Below are 21,952 nucleotides of genomic sequence, written 5' to 3'. Positions count from 1 at the left end.
GTGTAGCTCTGAATTAATACGCACCTGACTGGAGATAACGATAGCTATCAGTTCTCAATGAAGGGCCGACTATCATTTTCCATGGCTATCTTATCAAAGGCATTTCCAAATTCACTCACGGGGACCTGCTATTCTCTACAAACATTTTTCGCTCGTCATACCTGATGCTGACCCGGGGAGAACCGATGCTGTGGCATGGGTGACTTACAACCACTTCCTAGCAGCGAGAAAGACTACATTCCTGAGCAGGATAGAACTCGTCTTCCAAACAGGGATACAGTATTAACAATATGGTGCAGTATCCAATCAAAACTACTAAACAACTGTGTCAAAGGCATCTGAAAACAGTTGGTGACAGTAATTTACGGACGTAGCCCAAACTGGGATACACCATGCATCAGTCACGGTGGAGGTACTGTTACAATCACCACAGATAAACAACTAGTTTACTTACAACACGTAATAACAAGTCGACAGTAAAACTGTAACTTGTTTGACTGTAGTATTGAGTTGGGACATTTAAGTCGAGATACAAAAGGACCTCAGGCAACACAGATGTTAATGCTGGAGCCATCTTAAGCGTTTACCACGTCATGATCGTTATACACTGATGCCATAGATGGGAAGAAGTATCACAAAACTGTACAAGAGGGCAAGACTGACGTCATCCGCTACAAGAGATGTTGGGAGACGGACAGTGACAGGAGACAAAGAACATAAAAAGGATAGAGAGGGAAGACGGGGACACAAAGCGATGTGACAGAGAGATAAGTGGAAGAGCAGAGACAGGAAGAGAGAGAATGACTTGGGGAGATTGGTAAGGGTGAGAAGCGAAAAAAGAGCCGATGAGAAGTGAGAGATATGTTGGAGGACTGGTTATGACGATGGTGGGTGGGGTAAGCGGGTCCTGCCGTACCGTGACACTGCTACTGGAGAGCCAACCACACGTGCAGAGGTACAAGGCTGCCCCAGTCACGTTCACCTCAAGTCACAACTCTTCAACTTTCTTGGTGTGGTTCTACAGGATTGTTACCCTTTTCATGTGCTAATGTGTGGGGACAGAGGTTTATATGCGGGCATAGTATAAGTATGTGATATCTGCGAAAGCTTTTAGTCATTAACATCCCATGAGTGTAACTAAACATTCCATGCGTTTATATGTCGATATAAATATCTCATCATGTCAAAACAACAAGAATCCATTTATAGCAAATCTTCGCCACGTCGACCTAAGCATGGACCTCTGAAATAAACAATATTCATCAGGAAAAAAAAATACTATAACTTACAGAAGGTTCCATTCCTTTTGGTGTGAACAAAAAGATGCCTTCGATAAATCTCTGACTGCCTTTGTTACATGCTCTCATGCATACAAAAGTGTAGCCAAACGTGGACAAGCCAAGATAGCCTTGCAATTCGGCTTTACCTGTCCTGAGGTAATGTTTCGGACTAAGATTGTATGCAATGACTGCTCATCCATAAAGTATCGAGAAGAGGAAACAGATACACTAACTACAACCATTTAATTCTCTTTCAGGTAAAATGCAAATTATCCGGAATCAAATACATTCTAGTCATTGCTCCCACTAGTCGGCCGACCTCTGATGGTGCCTATCTGTCGCCAGCACATTGTTCCTCCTGCCTCAGATCCATCCAACACTTCCCTTACGCGTCGCCTTACCCACTCTTCTAAGACATCCACCAACTAGTCCTTGGCAACAAGTCACCCACCCCTTCCATACTCCTTATAAGTCACTCTAACCTCAACCACTGCACCATCACGGCATGGTTTCCGCCTCACAATCTACGTAGGTTGACTGGCATATTAACCTATCATCAGCGGCTGTATTAAGTGAACAGATAAACCCATCCTGTATGTGCGATAAACTACTCGTGGTTGCGGGAAGTTACCTGACCGGCGATGACAAAATAACCAGTTTCCTTCCCCAGTACAAAGGACATAGTACATGTTATTGCCCAGTCTACGGCTGACACCAATGATGCCACCGCAAGGCTACTCAAAAACTTATATCGTTCTCCATTTCATCACAATCTTCAAACATATCTACATTTCATCAATGTCTATTCGTGTTGTCTGTCTATGCAAATTGCTGAACTAACTTCTCTTTTTTTACGATACATCTGTTCATCGTTTAATGTTACTACAGTAGTAGACTAACTTCTCTGGCAGCTTCACCCTAACCAGAGGTGATTGTTTGTTTACTTAGCGCTTGTTTATGCAGCTGTTAGTTTATATAATGGTCAGCCTTCCTCTCCTTTCATTCACTATACTTACCATCTTCCCCAAATCTTCAAAGTTGAAAATTTCCAGGCAGACGACTTCCTTCTCAGGTTTTCCTCGTATATCAACTGCCCAGTTTTATTTAGTACATAAACGCCAAAGGTGGCATAGGTGCCTCCCAGCCGTTTGCTTTATCTCATTTCACCACAACAAATTTATGTCGATACATGTTGGCATCTTCCACCTAGGATTAATCCAAGATGACCCTGCGCTCTCAAGGCGCATTCCCTTCACTACCTACCTTTTTTTTTTTTTTTTTTGGTACTTCCGCACTTGTTTTATTTATTATTGGTCTCTCTCTCTCTCTCTCTCTCTCTCTCTCTCTCTCTCTCTCTCTCTCTCTCTCTCTCTCTCTCTCCTCCATGTAACCACCTTCTGTTCCTACCGTAGGCGACAGCTGATGCTGTGCAGTACATTTCACCCAATCGTCCACCCCAACTGGCATTCCCCTCCCACCACCACCACCAGTTGCCCAGCTTTCTCTCCACACCAGCAGGCTGCCACGTACCATCACGACCTTGGTGAGCTCAGCCCCCTCCGTGCACATTAATTCTCGTAATTTGGGCCATAACAGGCGGACATAAGCACAGCTGGCGTGCTCTGGCGTATTCACTTGGCATCGAGCGGTGGATGCTACAAGGAACATCTGGCGCAACATGTAAAGTAACTGCCTACAGAGTACAAGTAAATCTAACCACTTCAGTTTAACAATTTGCAGCACAATCCCTAAAATCTGTAAAGCCTCCAAAATCCCTGAATTAAATCATATAATTCTACATAACTAAAATTCAGATAATTCAGCAATAAACCACCCAAACCTGGTACCCCATATGTACAGCATTAAATGACCTAGCTCATCATCATACCTAAACAAACCTGTCTTGGGCAGCCTTAACAACTGTATTAAATCGCCTAACTTTGCATTAAGATATCTCTATGCATGACCTGGCCATCTCCATAGTACACCAACCCTGTACATAAAAAAAAAAAAAAATGCATTTAAAATACAAAATAAATCTTCACTGGCCTAAACGAGGCAACTCCTACTTACAACCCATTATTATCAAACATACATTTAATCTTGCCTATGTTTAACACTTACCACTATACGACCTTTTGTCTAGTTCTGTTTCCATACCACTCGCTTCCGTATCTATCTGCCAAACTTATATATATCTCTAAAATAAGTCCACTATTACGTGTTTTCTCTTACGAGGATGTTTTACTTTATTATCTATTCATGCACCCCACATATATATCGTTTTACCACTGACGGGTAGAAAACTTTATCAAGTTACCCCAGCTTTCTGCCTTGCTAAAGTGAAAGTCTAGTTTTCTCAATCGGTCTTCGTATGCGAGGTTTCTAATACTTGGTACTAATTTCAACAACCATTTCTATATGTTCTCATACGATATCATATCCACTGTATATTAAGGTACCTTAATTAGTAAATCAATTTAAGGTGTCTTACTGCAGCTGTCACATTACCTAAAATTCTTGTTACTAACGTTCCTATATACGAATTCAAGTACTCTATTACCTATTTCGCACATTCATACATTACACTCACCATGATTTTCATTAATAATTATCCTTCAATATTTCTTTTGCCCTGACTTTTCCATATCCATGTAATTACACTACCTAATTTTCATGTCTATATCATGACAAAAACTGCCTTTATATCTAATGACTATCACTCCGCGACACCAGTATAAATTCTTGCTGCAGTATTCAACTTTCGACGACGATTCAAAATGCCGTTTATCACTGGCAACTTTAATCATAGTATTTTCTACCTCATGATCGCATATAAATTCCAGTAGACATAGAATAGAACTCTAAGCACTATGCTAAATACTGGGGCCCATTTAGATGTTACGTTTACAATGGCCCTCCGGTTGTTATCGGTCTGATAATTCAAATTCAATTCGGTACCTCCCCACCTACAGTCCCACACGCAGTACCATTCTTAATAGTCTCCTGTGTAGTGTCCTACCTAAAGCTTTACCAAGAGAGAAACTGCATCACACCCTGGCCACTGGCAATTGGCTTAAAAAGAAAACTTGGATATACTTGCCTATCGCTGATGAAATCCATAGAGGTTAACCTATAATTCTACCAAGCTTTGGGGAAGCCTTCTCTGGATTATGCTTTTTAGCATTGGTCGCCCAATTATTACATGATGGCTTTCAATGAAAAGATCATTACCGTAATATACCTGCGAAGACAGACAGAAAAGCTTTATACACATACGATACCATATGAGCAAACCTGGATGGGTGTAGTTGGAAGCTCCTTTGTCTGGGTGTATAAACCTCATGCAGCATCATATTCTTACCGTCAAACTACATAGAAATACACCTAACAAATTTCTAAGGTCTATAACATTGTACTAATTATGAACTTTTCTAGAGCTATAAGAGAAGCATGGCGGTGTGTGGGACTTCCCAACACATCACAAGGGCTAAATTGTCATCACCAGTAAAATGTTTAGCTAATGTCAAACACATATTAACGAAATGTCAACATTTACTTTTATGTTTAAAGTGTGGTTAAAATTTCATTGGATTTAGTCGTGTAACGAAACTGTTACGAACTTTTCAAGTGGTAGTTCAAATATCATGTTAGTGCAAGTCCCTAGACTAGAGCATAACCTGTATCGCCACGTGTGTTGGTTGAGGTGTTGGCACACTTGGTGTGGGTGCGGCAGTGCTCACAAAAGGTCAGGGCAGCTAGCTTCCTCTTGCTAACCTTACCAACAATCATGTGCCAATGCTTGTCTAGCAATCCTCCCCTGGATAACAATGGGTCCCGAAGAGAAATGGAAAAAAATTCTCATATATATTCTTATTCCTAATGAAATAAAAAAGTGCACCTTAATAAGCGTAAACATACATAAATTTCCCAAAGGAAAAAGAAGAACGTTCGACCTTTAGAATACCACAAGAAAGACTAGCACCTACCTTAAGTCGGTTGATCTCCATCTTAAGGGCGGCGATCTCCTGCTTCTTAGACTCTGCATTCTTCACCAGGTCGGACACGGTCTTCTCCAGCTGCGCCTTCTCCGGGAAGGTATCAGTAGCTGAGCTGGAGGTGGATGTGGGGGAGGTGGGTGTGAGTTCGGGGTGGGCGAGGTCCGGCGGCTGGGTGGGCTGGGGCGGCACCATAGTCCTGGTGGCCGGGACTGGCGCAGGCACATTTTCCTTACCCTTAGCCTCCATCTTCTTGGCACTGGACTTGTTGCTTGACTGTTGCTTCTTCTCCTCCTTCAACGTAGGCAAAGGGTGCATGTCAGGGACGGTTGACGACGAAGCCGAGGACTTCTTAGATGCACCTTTCTGGTCCCTGGCGTGGTGGTCCTTGGCCTTGTCACTGGCAAGATTGGTGGAGCCCTTGGACCCGTGGTGGCTGCCAGACCCACCGTGGTCCTTGGACATCCTACGGAATAAGGATTTGAACCTGAGAGACATTTTGCTGTGAAAATGGTATCACGGGTTACAATTAGACTACAAGTAGGCAGATACACCTAAGAGCAATGGCAGAGGCATGCCACCACCAGGATTCTCCGCCTCAATCTGCTGTTGCTTCTAGTCTAAGTTCATTCGGCTATCAATCACTGCCTGCACATACCGTCAGGTTTCCTGACCACTGCCTTTCGTTCTCAAAACATATCCAAACGTTTTATGCACACCTTGAGTCTTTAAAACACGAGAGCCTCCGTTATACGAATATCGCTTCGCCTAAAGTTTAAGCCCAAAGTCACTTTAGGAAAATCCTCGCCCCACAAAAGATGGGCGGTATGGGTATTACATTGGAAAGAGGAGCTGTGGGTGGCCAGGTGCGACTGGATAGAGGGCAGCGACCAACCTGTCCACGGTGGACGCCAACACTCAGCTCGCTTATCGTGGGAACTCTGCCACTATCTTTGTCACAATCACACCCAACTATCTCTCTCAGGCCACTGCATTTTTTTTTTTTATATACTTTCGTTCCCTTCAGTAAATGGAAGTCGGGATATTCTCGCGGAAAGAGTACATATGTCAAATAGTTTTATATTTTCAATTATAATAGCTGCCAAATATTCAATTAAAAAATCAAGTCTCCCAACGGACGGATAGTATGGAGAATATGAACACGGCACCCCTTTATCCAAATTCCATTGCGCTGTCAGCCATCCGGTTCACTCGACACTAAACCCACCTCGTCACTGACAAACCAACACAATTTTCAGCTGCCTTCCCCTACCCACTGGTAACATACAGAGTTACCACATACACTACTTCGCACTTTCATTTCCAACTATTTTTATATCTTATAATAAACACAATGATTCTTTTCATAATTACATACCAATATCATACCTTAACCATAATAAAAACCTACTTAACAGAAAATAACAAAACTTAACAAAAGAAAATACGCCAGCTGGTAACTGACGTGAAACTGTGCAGTGTTGCCAGTGAGCGAGGTGACCCACACGTTCTGCAGGTGGTTGGTGGCTAGAGCGCCCGCCACATTTGAATGCCACATACACAATATAAGTTCACTAGCTCCACACAAGAGGATCACACGATTATGAATTTATGCTTTACCCTCAAAAGTCATGTAATCCTGGTAGTGGGAATATCACTTAACTTCGACCATATATGGAGGAGTCACGACCAAAATACCTTTCTGTTTCTCTATAAACCAATTACTAACTCAATCTAATAGCAAAAAGAGGCACAAAGATTATCTTCAAAATCGTATTCAAAGTTATTAGTATGCTAATTATAGAATACCCATACTTAAGATGACCTGACAATCTAACCTTCAATTATTTTCTGACAACCATTACTAAGCAGCTATCTTTAGGCACAAAATATAATTCGTTACCAAATTTCCCTAATAAGAAGCACTGATTAACACGAATGATCGATAGTTTGAAAAATTCTTTGCTAAAGGTAGACGTTATGTTAACAGTTAAAAAGATAACTCATATCAGCCGAGGTCAAGTGTAATTTCAAACCGGCAGTTTGTTGTTCTGATGTCTGAACTATCATTCTGGTATATGGGAGAGGAGGATATTACAAAGGCTGAACAAGAAGAGAAGTAAAGTTCTTAGAAAATGGAAAAGCTTATGGTATTAAAGAAATGGTCCAAGAGATGGTGAATTGTGAAGGTATAAATACTCTGGAGTGAACGGGAAAGTGTGTATGAAAGCATAGAAGGGCGAGCAGGTGCTCGATGACTGGAAAGGCAGTAATTGCTCCACTACATAAAGACAAAGCGAGTAAAAGTGAATGTAAGAACTATAAACGAATATATGTCTGCACGGAAAGAGGCACAATACTTAGTAGGATATTGATTTATCATAAAAAGGGCTCGAGAACCCCGTGCTGGTGTTCGAACTAAAAGGTGGGTTTTTGAAGGGTGTTAAAATCAGATTTTTGTACTCATACAAGTAATGGAGAAATGCAATAAAACTCCAAAGATGAAAACTAGTCTGGCTACCTTGAAATCACTACCATTCATGTGCTACCAGCACTTCTATCTCTACCATCCAGTTTGCTATTTTTCTGAATATCCAAATAATAATTAGTTCATGATTTAGAAAAAACTAAAAGTTTGCAAAGAAAACATTGTAGTTTCGTCGAAAGTAATGACAATTCCACTCACGACAAAATTAGGATGAACAGCACAGGTCTGCACACAGCAACAGCCAATGTCCACTGAACATGTGAGCTACCTTTCATGGTTATTCACTCAAATGCTCCGATAATGTTTCATGCACAACTGCATAGCAAACTTGTAGTGGTTACATAATGCTAATTTTTCTTGCACAAAGTAAAACTGTGATTAAAAAAAGGGTAATCTAATGATGGTTAATTCAAACTGTGATTAGAAAAAGGGTAATCTCAAGATGGTTAATTCAAACTGTGAAGTTCGACAAAGCAGGGTATAGGTGTACTGTATATTTATGTAAGATTTAAACATTACAACTGTAATTATCCAAAGCCCTTCCCAAACACTATCAATTATAAAGACTGTACTATATCATTCCCTATATATGCTTACATAATCCATGTATTAGTCCATAGGGCTTGGTTGCGGATGGTAAGCTCTGATTTAAGTAATGAGGTATTGATATTATGAAACAAGGCCTTGATTCATCTGTTCTTGACACTACCTCACTGACGAGGAGATGGTAAATGGGTATATAAAAAAAAAAATACTTTTTTATAAATGTTCTGATCCTTAAATGTCAAAAGTTGTCATATGATAATATAATAGATGAAAAGAGAGAAGTTCAAAGCAAGTGGCCACCAGTAAATTACATCTGATGTAACTTTCAACATTGCCCGAAATGCTGGTCAACACGAGAGTTGTGGCAAATTACCAAATTTTAGACTCAAATCTTAAAGATCTTTGTAATGCTCTTTACAGGCAAATTTGGGATCAAATCATAAATAAAAGCAATATGGATGTAGCTTGGGAGACCTTCAATAAAATGTTCAAAGCAGTGGAGGGAACGTTTGAGCAAATGCATAGTACACGGTCTTTTTCCAATGCAAAGCAAAAATGGTGGAACAATGACAAAGAAGGGTCTGTTGCCTTAGAAAGCAGAGCATAAGAAACTAAGAGAGACCAATAAAGAGAGACGAGCATATATTGTAGTATCAAAAGAAACCTGTATGAGATTTATGGGTATGTTAGAAGCAAGAGTCATTACCCACTCAATCAGTCCACTGACAACTGAAAATAATGATCTGGGTCACTGTAACAAAGACATGGCAAATATACTAAATGATTTTCTTACTTATGTAGTTACAATATGAGATACACCTCATGTCCTGAATCAAGTTCAATTGCTAAGTGAGGAAATCTTTTTAAAACATGCTGACATAAGAGTTGAAGATATAATATCAGCACTAAAGAAAACTGAAGGAGTTTTATGAGTATGTTAGAAGTAAGAGTGTTATGATTCACTCAATTAGTCCATCAATATGTGAAAATAACGATTTACTTCACGGAAATGAAGACAGCAAAAAAGATTCTATTCATTGTCCAATAACATTGTTGGTAAACTCATGCACACCATCACTGTAAACCATTTAGAGGACCACCACTCTATAAATGACTCTCAGAAAGGTTTTTGACAAAATCATACATGTCCAACAAATCTTTCTTTCATTACATAACCAAAACGTATAATGAAAGAAAAGCAGCTGATGTCATCTATCTAGATTTTCAAAAAGCATTCAATAAAGGTGCACATCAAAGGTTACTGACTAAAGTTAAATCACACGGTATATATGGAGTTGTACTTCAGTGATTAGAAAATAAATTGACTGGTCATATACAGAGCTGTGATCAATGTTCATACCTCAGATTGGTTAAACGTAATTAGTGGTATAAAAAAAGTCTGGACTGGTTCTCTTCCTTATTTTTATTAATGACACTCATAATGGGCTGCACTGTAAGGTATCAAAATTTGCAGACAATACTAAGGTGGGAAACAGATCTAAAACAGAAAGTAAAAGTCTGCAGCTTCATATGGATATAGACAAACTGATGGACTGGGCTCACAGGTGGCAAATGAATTTCAATACTGATAAGTGCAAAGTTTTACATGTTTGTTGTAAAAATGAAAGGGTATGCTACAGTATGAATTCTGTTGAAATGCAAAAGGTAAATGAAGAAAATGGGTGTACTAATCTCTAGTTTTCTAAAGCCTAGTAATAATACGCAAAAGCAGTTAAAAAGGCAAACAAATTTCTTGGATTTATAGGTAGGGCTACTGAATTTAAGTCCAGGGAAATTATCCTTCACTCTTTAAAAGTCACTCGTGTGTCCCCATCTTGAATTGTGTGTTCAAGTTTGGTCATCATACTTGAGAAAAACATAGGCAGAATGGAAAGAGTACAGAGATGAACTACCAAGATAATTCTTAGACAGAGATACAAATGAGAGGCAACTAAATGACAAACCTATTTAGTTTAGAAAAGAGGGGAAAGGGTCATGTGCTACAGGCTTTCAAAGTTATCAAAGGCTTCAATAATCTAATGACATACATATGGATAGAATCATCTGTTTTCACTAGTGGTAATGATTACAAACTTGTGGGCAAAAGTTTTACCTCGTATGAGGCAAAGTAATTTTTCTTCAACAGGATTGTTAATGTACAGAATGATTTACCAGTCAGAGTAGCAGAAAGCAGACCATGGATATGCTTATGAATAGATACAATAACTACTCTTCAAATCTACAAACGACATTACTGTGCCTCATTAGCTACAAGAAAACATTAAAACATTTTTTCTGTTCTAATTTTGTATGTATTTCTACTTTTATCATTCCGATCTGTGAGTTTCATATAGCTTCCTCTATCACAAACATCCTCAAAGCCCATTAATCAGGTGCTGTTTGAGTTCCTTTGTACAAGTAGTTACATGAGTGCTGTTGTTCACAACCTATTGTGAACCACCTGTCAGTATTCTGAAATATGTAAATCATGGCTATTAAGTGTTGCCTTAGTCACATACTATATGTGGGCAGCATATGGATAGCAAGACAGTGACAAATCAGATGGTGATAATAGCTGACACTCAACCTTCATCCTCAAGCAATAGGTCAGTCTTCAGTCTTGGTCACATTGAAATCATGACCCTTGAGAAAACAAGTAGAATATAATTCACTGTAGACAGTAATGATGAAGACCCACAACCTAGTAAATAGAAAATTATATCAGAATGAGGAGGAATATGAAAAGGAAGCCCAGTGACAGTCCAAACAAAGGATGTGAGGTGGAAAATGCTGGAGAGTACATGAGGGATGCTCTTTGTGTGGGTTCAGTTGAGCCAAGCATAGCTTTGGTGAAACAAATCTCAGTATGGGTTCATGGTAAAATTTTATATTTATATTTATTTTGCTTTGTCGCTGTCTCCCGCGTTTGCGAGGTAGCGCAAGGAAACAGACGAAAGAAATGGCCCAACCCACCCCCATGCACATGTATATACATACACGTCCACACACGCAAATATACATACCTATACATCTCAATGTACACATATATATACACACACAGACACATACATATACACCCATGCACACAATTCACACTGTCTGCCTTTATTCATTCCCATCGCCACCTCGCCGCACATGGAATACCATCCCCCTCCCCCCCTCATGTGTGCGAGGTAGTGCTAGGAAAGACAACAAAGGCCCCATTCGTTCACACTCAGTCTCTAGCTGTCATGCAATAATGCCCGAAACCACAGCTCCCTTTCACATCCAGGCCCCACACAACTTTCCATGGTTTACCCCAGACGCTTCACATGCCCTGATTCAATCCACTGACAGCATGTCAACCCCGGTATACCACATCGATCCAATTCACTCTATTTCTTGCCCGCCTTTCACCCTCCTGCATGTTCAGGCCCTGATCACTCAAAATCTTTTTCACTCCATCTTTCCACCTCCAATTTGGTCTCCCACTTCTCCTCGTTCCCTCCACTTCCGACATATATATCCTCTTGGTTAATCTTTCCTCACTCATTCTCTCCATGTGCCCAAACCATTTCAAAACACCCTCTTCTGCTCTTTCAACCACGCTCATTTTATTTCCACACATCTCTCTTACCCTTACATTACTTACTCGATCAAACCACCTCACACCACACATTGTCCTCAAACATCTCATTTCCAGCACATCCACCCTCCTGCGCACAACTCTATCCGTAGCCCACACCTCGCAGCCATACAACATTGTTGGAACCACTATTCCTTCAAACATACCCATTTTTGCTTTCCAAGATAATATTCTCGACTTCCACACATTCTTCAAGGCTCCCAGAATTTTCGCCCCCTCCCCCACCCTATGATTCACTTCCGCATCCATAGTTCCATCCGCTGCCAGATCCACTCCCAGATATCTAAAACACTTTACTTCCTCCAGTTTTTCTCCATTCAAACTTACCTCCCAACTGACTTGACCCTCATCCCTACTGTACCTAATAACCTTGCTCTTATTCACATTTACTCTTAACTTTCTTCTTTCACACACTTTACCAAACTCAGTCACCAGCTTCTGCAGTTTCTCACATGACTCAGCCACCAGCGCTGTATCATCAGCGAACAACAACTGACTCACTTCCCAAGCTCTCTCATCCACAACAGACTTCATACTTGCCCCTCTTTCCAAAACTCTTGCATTCACCTCCCTAACAACCCCATCCATAAACAAATTAAACAACCATGGAGACATCACACACCCCTGCCGCAAACCTACATTCACTGAGAACCAATCACTTTCCTCTCTTCCTACACGTACACATGCCTTACATCCTCAATAAAAACTTTTCACTGCTTCTAACAACTTGCCTCCCACACCATATATTTTTAACACCTTCCACAGAGCATCTCTGTCCACTCTATCATATGCCTTCTCCAGATCCATAAATGCTACATACAAATCCATTTGCTTTTCTAAGTATTTCCCACATACATTCTTCAAAGCAAACACCTGATCCACACATCCTCTACCACTTCTGAAACCACACTGCTCTTCCCCAATCTGATGCTCTGTACATGCCTTCACCCTCTCAATCAATATCCTCCCATATAATTTACCAGGAATACTCAATAAACTTATACCTCTGTAATTTGAGCACTCACTCTTATCCCCTTTGCCTTTGTACAATGGCACTATGCACGCATTCCGCCAATCCTCAGGCACCTCACCATGAGTCATATATACATTAAATAACCTTACCAACCAGTCAACAATACAGTCACCCTCTTTTTTAATAAATTCCACTGCAATACCATCCAAACCTGCTGCCTTGCCGGCTTTCATCTTCCGCAAAGCTTTTACTACCTCTTCTCTGTTTACCAAATCATTTTCCCTAACCCTCTCACTTTGCACACCACCTCGACCAAAACACCCTATATCTGCCACTCTATTATCAAACACATTCAACAAATGTAAAAATTTCACTTTAAAACGGCATAATCTTAACAGATATAATGTTGGAATAATTTCTACCTTTGGTTAAATACAAATGGAGAAGAACTTGCATCTTGTGAGGCATACTTAGGAGGAGGCCTAACAGGAGACACTGTAAAGAAAACTAACAAATATTTTGAGTATGCAGTTGGTGATGAAGAAATTTCACCATATCAGAAAAAGCAGAGGTGGCATGAAACAGCTGTGAGTGAAGTCTTTACTGTTTTTGATCTTGTGTTAAAATATATGCTTTTACAGAATACAGTACTGAAGAGGTGAATCCCTTCTCAGCACACATTTATTTGGGAAATGTATGATGAGAAAATTTCAACAACATGATGCCTTTTCTTGTACTTCAAAGATAAGATTTTTCACACTGGCTCTGAAAAATCAGACCTATGAGTTTTGCTCTCCAAGAAACGTTTAATGATTCTGTTAAGACAAATCTGAAAACTAGTTAGTAATAAGTTCTCTCAGCTTTTCAAAGTAATACTACTGTATTGTTCAAGTATTAAAGGTCTGAATAAAACCTTTGACCTGTGAGATGTGAACCTAGAATGGTAATGGACATGACTGAGCACACTGACCACGGTGTAGACATTAATTATCGAAAGGTTGTCTTCTGTTGACTGATAACAGATACACATACCCTGCCTCGTACTAATATCCCCTTTACAATAATAGTGATGTTTGTGGAACAGTGAAACAAGATACTAAAATTACAATTAATAAAAGGGTAAGAGAGAGGGGTGTGGCAAAAAAAGTAAGAGAACTGAAAAGGATGTGCTGAAATAGTCTGGAAATATGGAGAGAATGAGTGAGGTGAGGTTGACAAAGACGATATAAGTCAGAAGTGGTGGAAACAAGGAGGGAGACCAAATTAAAGATGAAAGGATGGAGTGAAAAAGATCTTGAGTGATTGGGGTCTGAGTATGCATGAGGGTGAAAGGTGTGCATTGGGCAGAGTGAACTGTAATAATGAGGTATAAAGGGGTCAATGTGCTGTCAATGAATGGAAAGGTCTGTAAAGACTGGTTGTAAACAGGAAGCTAATGTTTCAATGCATTACACACAAGAACTAGAGAACAGATGCGAGTGGATGTAGCCTATTTTCATCAGTTCCTGGTGTGGTAATAAAGTGAAGATCACTTTCCAGAACTTCAGCAGCGGACAAGAATGCTCTTTCTGGAATGTATACAGTGACTTCCCTGGATACACTTGAAAGAAACGGTGTAAGAAGTACTTCCATTGTTTCAGTGCAGAGTATATGATTCACTTACTGTAGCAGAAGGATTTTCAGAGACTGGACTGGTTTTAGAAGAAATTATAATTCCAGCCCCATGATCTTAAGCAAGATCCAAAGGAAGTGATAGCAACCAATGCAAAAGAAAAATAAGAAAACTCAAGGTGAGATAAGTACAGTGAATGCTGAAACCCTATGTGTTGCAGCTAAGAAACAGGCAAAAGAGCAAGTGCAAGAATATAGAGAGCAAGAACAGCCACAAGGCAGAGAGAAATATGAAAGAAAAGAATGTTATCAGTGCATAAAAGTACAATACGTTGTATCTGCAGGATGGGCTTTCCCAGTATAATACTTGTCTGAAGATAATTCATTAGTATTATTACCTTTTTTATATACGTAATCACTGTTTCCCGCATCAGTGAGGCAGTGCCAGAAAACAGACTAAGAATAGCCCATCCACTTACATACATGTATATATATATACATAAATGCCCACATACACACATATACATATCAATATACATATACATATAAATACACATACACAGACATACACATACATACATATGTACATATTCATACTTGCTTGTCTTCATCGATTCCTGTCGCTACCCTGCCCCACATGAAAATAGCATCACTACCCCTCGCTTCAGCAAGGTTTACCCAAGAAGCTTCACATGCACGTCGACCCTGGTATACCACATTGTTCCAATTCACTCTATTCCTTGCATGCCTCTCGCCCTTCTGTATGTTCAGGCCCTGATCGCTCAAAATCTTTTTCATTCCATCCTTCCACCTCCAATTTGGTATCCCGCTTCTCCTTGTTCCCTCCACCTCTAACATACATATCCTCTTTGTCAATCTTTCCTCATTCATTCTCTCCAAATGTCCAAACCATTTCAACACACCCTCTTTTGCTCTCTCAACCACACTCTTTTTTATTTCCACACATCTCTCTTACCCTTTCATTACTTAACCGATCAAACCAACTCGCACCACATACAGACCTCAAACATTTCATTTCCAACACATCCACTCTCCTCTGTACAACCGTATCTATAGCCCATGCCTCGCACCCATACAACATTGTTGGAACCACAATTACTTCAAACATACCCATTTCTGCTCTCTGAGATAATAACGTTCTCTCCTTCACACTTTCTTCATTGCTCCCAGAACCTTCACCCTCTCCCCCATCCTGTGACTCACGTCTGCTTCCATGGTTCTATCTGTTGCTAAGTCCACTCCTAGAAATCTAAAACACTTCACTTCCTCCAATTTTTCTCCATTCAAATTTACATCCTTACAAATTTGTCCCTCAACCCTACTGAACCTAATAACCTTGCTCTTATTAACATTTACTCTCAACTTTCTCCTTTCACACACTTTTTCAAACCAACCTCTGCAGTTTCTCACATGAATCAGCCTCTAGAGCTGTATCATCAGTGAACAACAAATGACTCACTTCCCAGGCCCTCTCATTCACAATAGACTGCATACTCTTCCCTCTCTCCAAAACTCCTGCAATTGCCTCTCTAACCACCCCATCCATAAACAAATTAAACAACCATCAGGCATTATACATTCCTGCCACAAACCAACATTCACTGGGAACCAGTCACTCTCCTCTCTACCTACTCGTACACATGCCTTACATCTTTGGTAAAAACTTTTCACTGCTTCTAGTAACTTACCTCCCAAACCATATACTTTTAAAGTCTTCCACAAAGAATCTCTATTAACCCTGTCATATGTCTTCTCCCAATCCATAAATGCTACATGCAAATCTATCTTCTTTTAAGTATTTCTCACATACACTCTTCACTGATCCACACATCCTCTACCACTTCAGAAACCACACTGATCTTCCCCATTTCATTCATATTTGCAATTTCCTGTTAGCAAGGTAGCATTAAGAACAGACGACTGAGCCAAAGAGGGAAAATCCTCACTTGGCCCCCTTCATAGTTCCTTCTTTTGGAAAAGTAAAAAACTGGAGGGGAAGATTTCAAACCCCCCGCTCCTTCCCCTTTTAGTCGCCTTTTACGACATGCAGGGAATACGTGGGAAGTGTTCTTCCTCCTCTATTCCCAGGCAAGCAAGTATGAATATGTACATGCATATATATGTATATGTATATGGGCCATTCTTTGTCTGTTTCCTGGTGCTACCTCGCTGATGTGGGAAACAGCATTTAAGTATGATGAATATAAATATATATCTTAAGCTCTTTCCATCCCCTGTAATTCCCCCTGTCCTACATAAAAAAATCTAAGCCTTAACAGTTAATGCATCACTTTATCATCAAAATTTTTTACATACAACCATTTGAGGGTTACTGAACCATGATCAGAGGTCTCTTCACTTTTTCTTACGACACTGTACAGTAAATACTCTCTTAAGACAAAAATCTTTGGAAGAATAACTGTACAACTCTCACTCAATTCCTTGTAGAGTACTTCATTTATGACCCATTATTTCTACTTTCTTGTCTACAGTAAGGTGATAACCAATACAGTACTTTTCTTTCAAAATATGCTATGCATCATTCTTGTGATCCTCTTCCTTTACCCTTCTACCTACCTTCCTGCCCCAGGAACTTACTTCTTCTACATGGCCTTTGAAGCAGTTTGGAAGTTTGCAGCAACCATCAGATGAGTGTTGGGGCTACTGAGCAGTAATCATTCAGTGTCTTCATTGTGACAGTTGCATCATGTGCATGAGTCCTGATATATGCTGAAACTATGTTTGTAGTGTTGTAGAGATGGGTAGTGTCTAGAACATAAACAAGACAGTGTAACTTGCACACAATAGGAAGACCGTTTCAGATGGGTAGGTTGAGACTGAGTTGGGAAGCCAGCTGTTTAGTGCCTGTCTGGTAATTTTCTTTATTCATTTATACATTCATATACTAATCTGTTATTACTCCATAACCTCTTTGTAAAATAGAATCTTGGTGCAACCCAGGACCTCTTTCCAGAGGCTCTTGCAGCCCAAGGCTGCACTATTTCCAGAAATGGAGAAACATGGACACCTTTGGAGTGAAAACTTTGAGGAGACTGTACTCCCACTTAAAAAGCGTCACCAAAGGTGACTTTTCACCTATGATGTTAACTCATACAGGCTCAAGACAGTAAAACAAGTAATTTCTTTTTACATATAATAATGAAAGTAAAGAAATATGCAGAGTTCTTCTGTGCATATCTGCCTTTTCATTACTCTTTCTATTTTACTTCACATCTGATAACTTTTAAGTTATATACTTCCAAATGTGTGGCGAGGTGGCGATGGGAATGAATAAAGGCAGACAGTGTGAATTGTGTGCATGGGTATATATGTATGTGTCTGTGTGTGTATATATATGTGTACATTGAGATGTATAGGTATGTATATTTGCGTGTGTGGACGTGTATGTATATACATGTGTATGGGGGTGGGTTGGGCCATTTCTTTCGTCTGTTTCCTTGCGCTACCTCACAAACGCGGGAGACAGCGACAAAGCAAAATAAATAATAAATAAATAACTTGCAAATATTACAAGGTTTCCATTATACTTAAAAGAAATATTTAGGAATGATTTCTTACCGAGAATTTGCAGTGCTAGATGAGGCTGATGATGATGACGTCTTTCTTGTTCTCGAAGTAACGACAACTGAGCTCTTTTTAATGTTGTTGTTTGTTGATGGAATTATAGTCTTTACTGGTGCTGAAGTCTTTCTTTTGACAGACACGTTGCTGGGAAGGTTATCAAGACTCCCACCTAAAACACTGTGGACAAAAGACATATGATCTTTTCATTTGATGATAAATAAATGGATCTATTACTAGGTTCTTCTGTCTGTAGCTTTTTGCATAAAGCACTAGTTCTGCACACTATTTATGCTATTCTATCATTTTTATGTTCATGTTTGTATGTTGGTGATCAATGGCATACAGCTCTCAGTTCATAATCCTTCATAAATCTTCCACTAATCTACCATGCTAAACAAAAGTTTTCACATAACAACGGCACTTCTTAATCATCTTTGTAAACCAAGCTGTATGTTGGTGATCAATGGCATACAGCTCTCAGTTCATAATCCTTCATAAATCTTCCACTTATCTACCATGCTAAACAAAAGTTTTCACATAACAACAGCACTTCTTAATCATCTTTGTAAACCAAGCTGATTTACAAGGAGACACCACCATCTCCATTCACACTTTAATCTTGTGCATAAAATACCTAAACTACTTTTAATCAACAATTCTTCCATCCTTAACTGAACTTACTTTCCTTCTCTGTACCGGTATATCTTTCAGAGTCGACACCTTCTCATACTTTTAATTATACAGACATGATATTCTTCACTATCTGCCTACATCTTTCCTAACAAAATCAATTCAAGAGATTTTCAATCATACATCTTTCTATGGTGCCTGTATGTGTAACTGTAACTAAGGAGAAAGGAGAGACAGGTACAACACAGATGACAAAAACTTGCAGGTTCTGACTCGGGGAAGGGAGAAGAATGGTTCAGGAATGTACAAAGGGTATAGTCCAGGGTTAGTGAAAGAACAAGAATAACAGGAGATGAGGTACTTTTCAAGAAGAATATGCTGCAGAACTGTGATGAAGAGTGCATTGGGGTATATTCAAAATTCCTTTATGTTGAAAGGAAAGAAGACTGTGGGAAGCAGGTGACTTTTAATACTTAAGCACCTGAAAGCAAGATGAGTGAAGAAACCTTAGCTTTTTCTTTTCTAAAGATGAATGAGTGCTTTTGGCAATTCTAATGCATGGTGTTAGAATATGTGAATGCAAGAATGGGGGGATATGCCAACTAAATGCTAGGATATCAGTACTACTGGTGCCTTGGCCTATCTGGAGATGTTAATCATGTGAATTATAAAGTTTGTGGTCAAAGATTTGGACAAATTAGAACACTATGTCTATGAATGTGAAAAAATAGAACCTTTTAGGGATAATCTAAACAAACCCTGCAAGAAATGTCACACCGTACTGTTAATTACAAGGTACCTGAAATTCTAATTGTGTATCCAATTTTGCATGGACTTAGTAAAACTTATCATATGAAACTATGTAATGTATGTACTGAAATATCTGCTATGAATTGTAACATCCTACGTAGTATCAACCCACTGGGGTCTGACTAAGACCCATCGCGACCTATGTAATCCTTTTGTGTTACTACTCACACCATGATCACGGGATGCATAATAAATTTGCCGGGGTTAACGCACAATCAAATCATGGGTACACTTTGGAGGCAAAGGGTACCTGGTAGAGATGTAAAGTAGGAAGAGCCTGTTGTGAATTCAAACAGGAATAACAATACAGAATACAAGGTTTATGTATAAGTATACATGGATGAGTGGGGATGGGGATCACTGGGCATAACTGATTTATCTGTCAATGGACAGTTAAGGAAAAGAGAGGAAGCTGGATTTGAACATAGTGAGGGGCAGTAGGTGGAAAAACTAAAAATTTCTTGATAAGACCTGTGGGAGGGTTTGTGGGTTTTGCAAAAGAGGAAATAAGACACAAAAGGAAGAAGTAACAGAGGTAAACAAGCTTACAAAAATGGACTTTGTGCAGAGATACCATGTAAGGATGAAGGAAGAATGGTATAGGGAGAGAGTAAATGAATAAAAGAGAGCAGAGGAGTGGGAAGTATTTTGGGATGCAGGAATAAAATGAATAATTAAAATATGTGGCATGTTAAAGGTGGGATGCTAATATAAGAAAGGGTAATATATTGTAGAATGAGAACATTAAATTGCTACTGAAAGAAAAAACTAGGCATTTGAATAGTATCTGCAAGAAAGGAACACAATCGATTGAGAGTAGTAAATAAGTGAGAAGAGGCCAAAAGAAAGCTACCAGAGCTGAAAAAGAGGGTAGAGAGATATGATAGGGTGTCAACGAACCTCAGAGAAAATAGGAAAATGTTTTGGAAGATAAACAGCATGAGAACAGAACAAATGAAGATGATCGTGGAAAATGGATGGGGATAAGGTATCTTGCAAAGGAGAGGTGTAAAAGAAGTGAACTGATTATCTTAAAGGACTACTGACTAGTGTTAGATGATAGGGTGGTAGATGTGGCAAATGGAATGTGAGTCATAGCAAATGGTGAGAGTCATGGCAAATGGTGAGATGGAAAGAAAAGAGAGGAGATAGTGAAAGCAACATTTAAGATAAAGTATGGTAAAGCAGCAGGAATTAATGTGAATGCAGCTGAGTTTCGCAGAGAAAGAAAGAGGATGACAGTCATGTTAAACTGTTCGATGCTAGTATGGCCACAGGCGAGGTGTTGATGACTAGTGTAAAGGCAAGGAGTACAAAAGTGAATTTTCAAGTTACAGAGGTATAGGTTGATGAAGCTCGCCAGGTAATGTGTATGGGAGAGTGGGGACTGAAAGAGAGCCATACACAGAACATTAGGCTTAACGGCAATGTCATTTCAAAAGAGGTGGACGCTGTGTCAACCAGATGACTGCTTTGAAGAATTTGTGTGACAAATATATGGAGTAAGAGAGGGAACTGTTTACATCATGCATAGATCTTAAAAAGCAACACAACATTAAGAGAGAGGTTTTGTGGGAAGAGCATGGTAAATGGAGGGTTACTAATTGCAGTCAGTTTTTATTGGGAAAGTAAGGCATAAGTGTGCAAGTATGATGTTTAATTTCATCAAGGTTGTTTAATCTGTATACAGACAGGTTGATGAGGTGGGTAAATGTAAAGATCTAAGAGTCATAGTATATTATTTGAGGATTACACAGCTCTGGTTACAGAGTCAAGAAAATCTACAAGTGGACAGCATAACATGTAGAGTGTAAAAGAAGAAAGTTGATCAAATATGAAGAAAAGTGCATCTTTGGAGGTGAGAGAGGATCATTTAAAGTGTTTCAGTGGAAAGGACCTAGAGGATATGAAGGGCTTTAGGAACCTAGGAGTGGAACCATAGGGACAACAGTGTCACAGACTGGATCTACTTCTGAAACATAAATTCTCTTAATCAGGCTTTCTTTGCTGATCCTCTGCTCATGTCAAAAACGATGAAAGCACCCCATTGGTCAGCTTATTTCAATCAGACTTTCATACCTCTCTTTTACACTATCATTGTTTACATGATCAACTTGCCTCATACCACATTTCATTTCCAATGAATCTACTCTCTCCCGTTCTTCTACAATCAAGGCCCATAAAAAATTGCAATAATTAATATCCTTCAAATCTAACCATCTGTGTCCCAACTGATACAGATCTCTCCTTCTGCATACTTCTTAATGCACCCAGGACTTTAGCCCTCTTTCCCACCTGATTAAATTTAGCCCCTACTGTTCCATACACTGTCACATCTAGTTTTAAGTCCCCAAAGCACTCCACATGCCCCCATTTCCAAATCAC

At 39.6% G+C, this 21,952-nt stretch overlaps 1 protein-coding gene across 10 annotated transcripts in view; it reads right to left on the bottom strand.

Annotated features, from left to right (window-relative positions):
* The window catches only part of LOC139764378 (cytospin-A-like), a 394,738-nt gene that overhangs the window by 113,300 nt on the left and 259,486 nt on the right, over positions 1-21,952 (bottom strand). For all 10 annotated transcript variants that reach the window (XM_071690941.1, XM_071690936.1, XM_071690938.1 and 7 more), the window contains 2 exons: positions 18,122-18,304; positions 5,270-5,744 (listed from right to left, as the gene is read on the bottom strand). In XM_071690941.1, the coding sequence (XP_071547042.1) occupies positions 5,270-5,744; positions 18,122-18,304 (658 nt within the window). The remainder of the gene's footprint in view (positions 1-5,269; positions 5,745-18,121; positions 18,305-21,952) is intronic.

This window comes from Panulirus ornatus, chromosome 49 (assembly GCF_036320965.1).
Source record: "Panulirus ornatus isolate Po-2019 chromosome 49, ASM3632096v1, whole genome shotgun sequence".
Lineage (NCBI taxonomy): Eukaryota > Metazoa > Arthropoda > Malacostraca > Decapoda > Palinuridae > Panulirus > Panulirus ornatus.
This window is presented reverse-complemented; position numbering and strand designations above follow the sequence as displayed.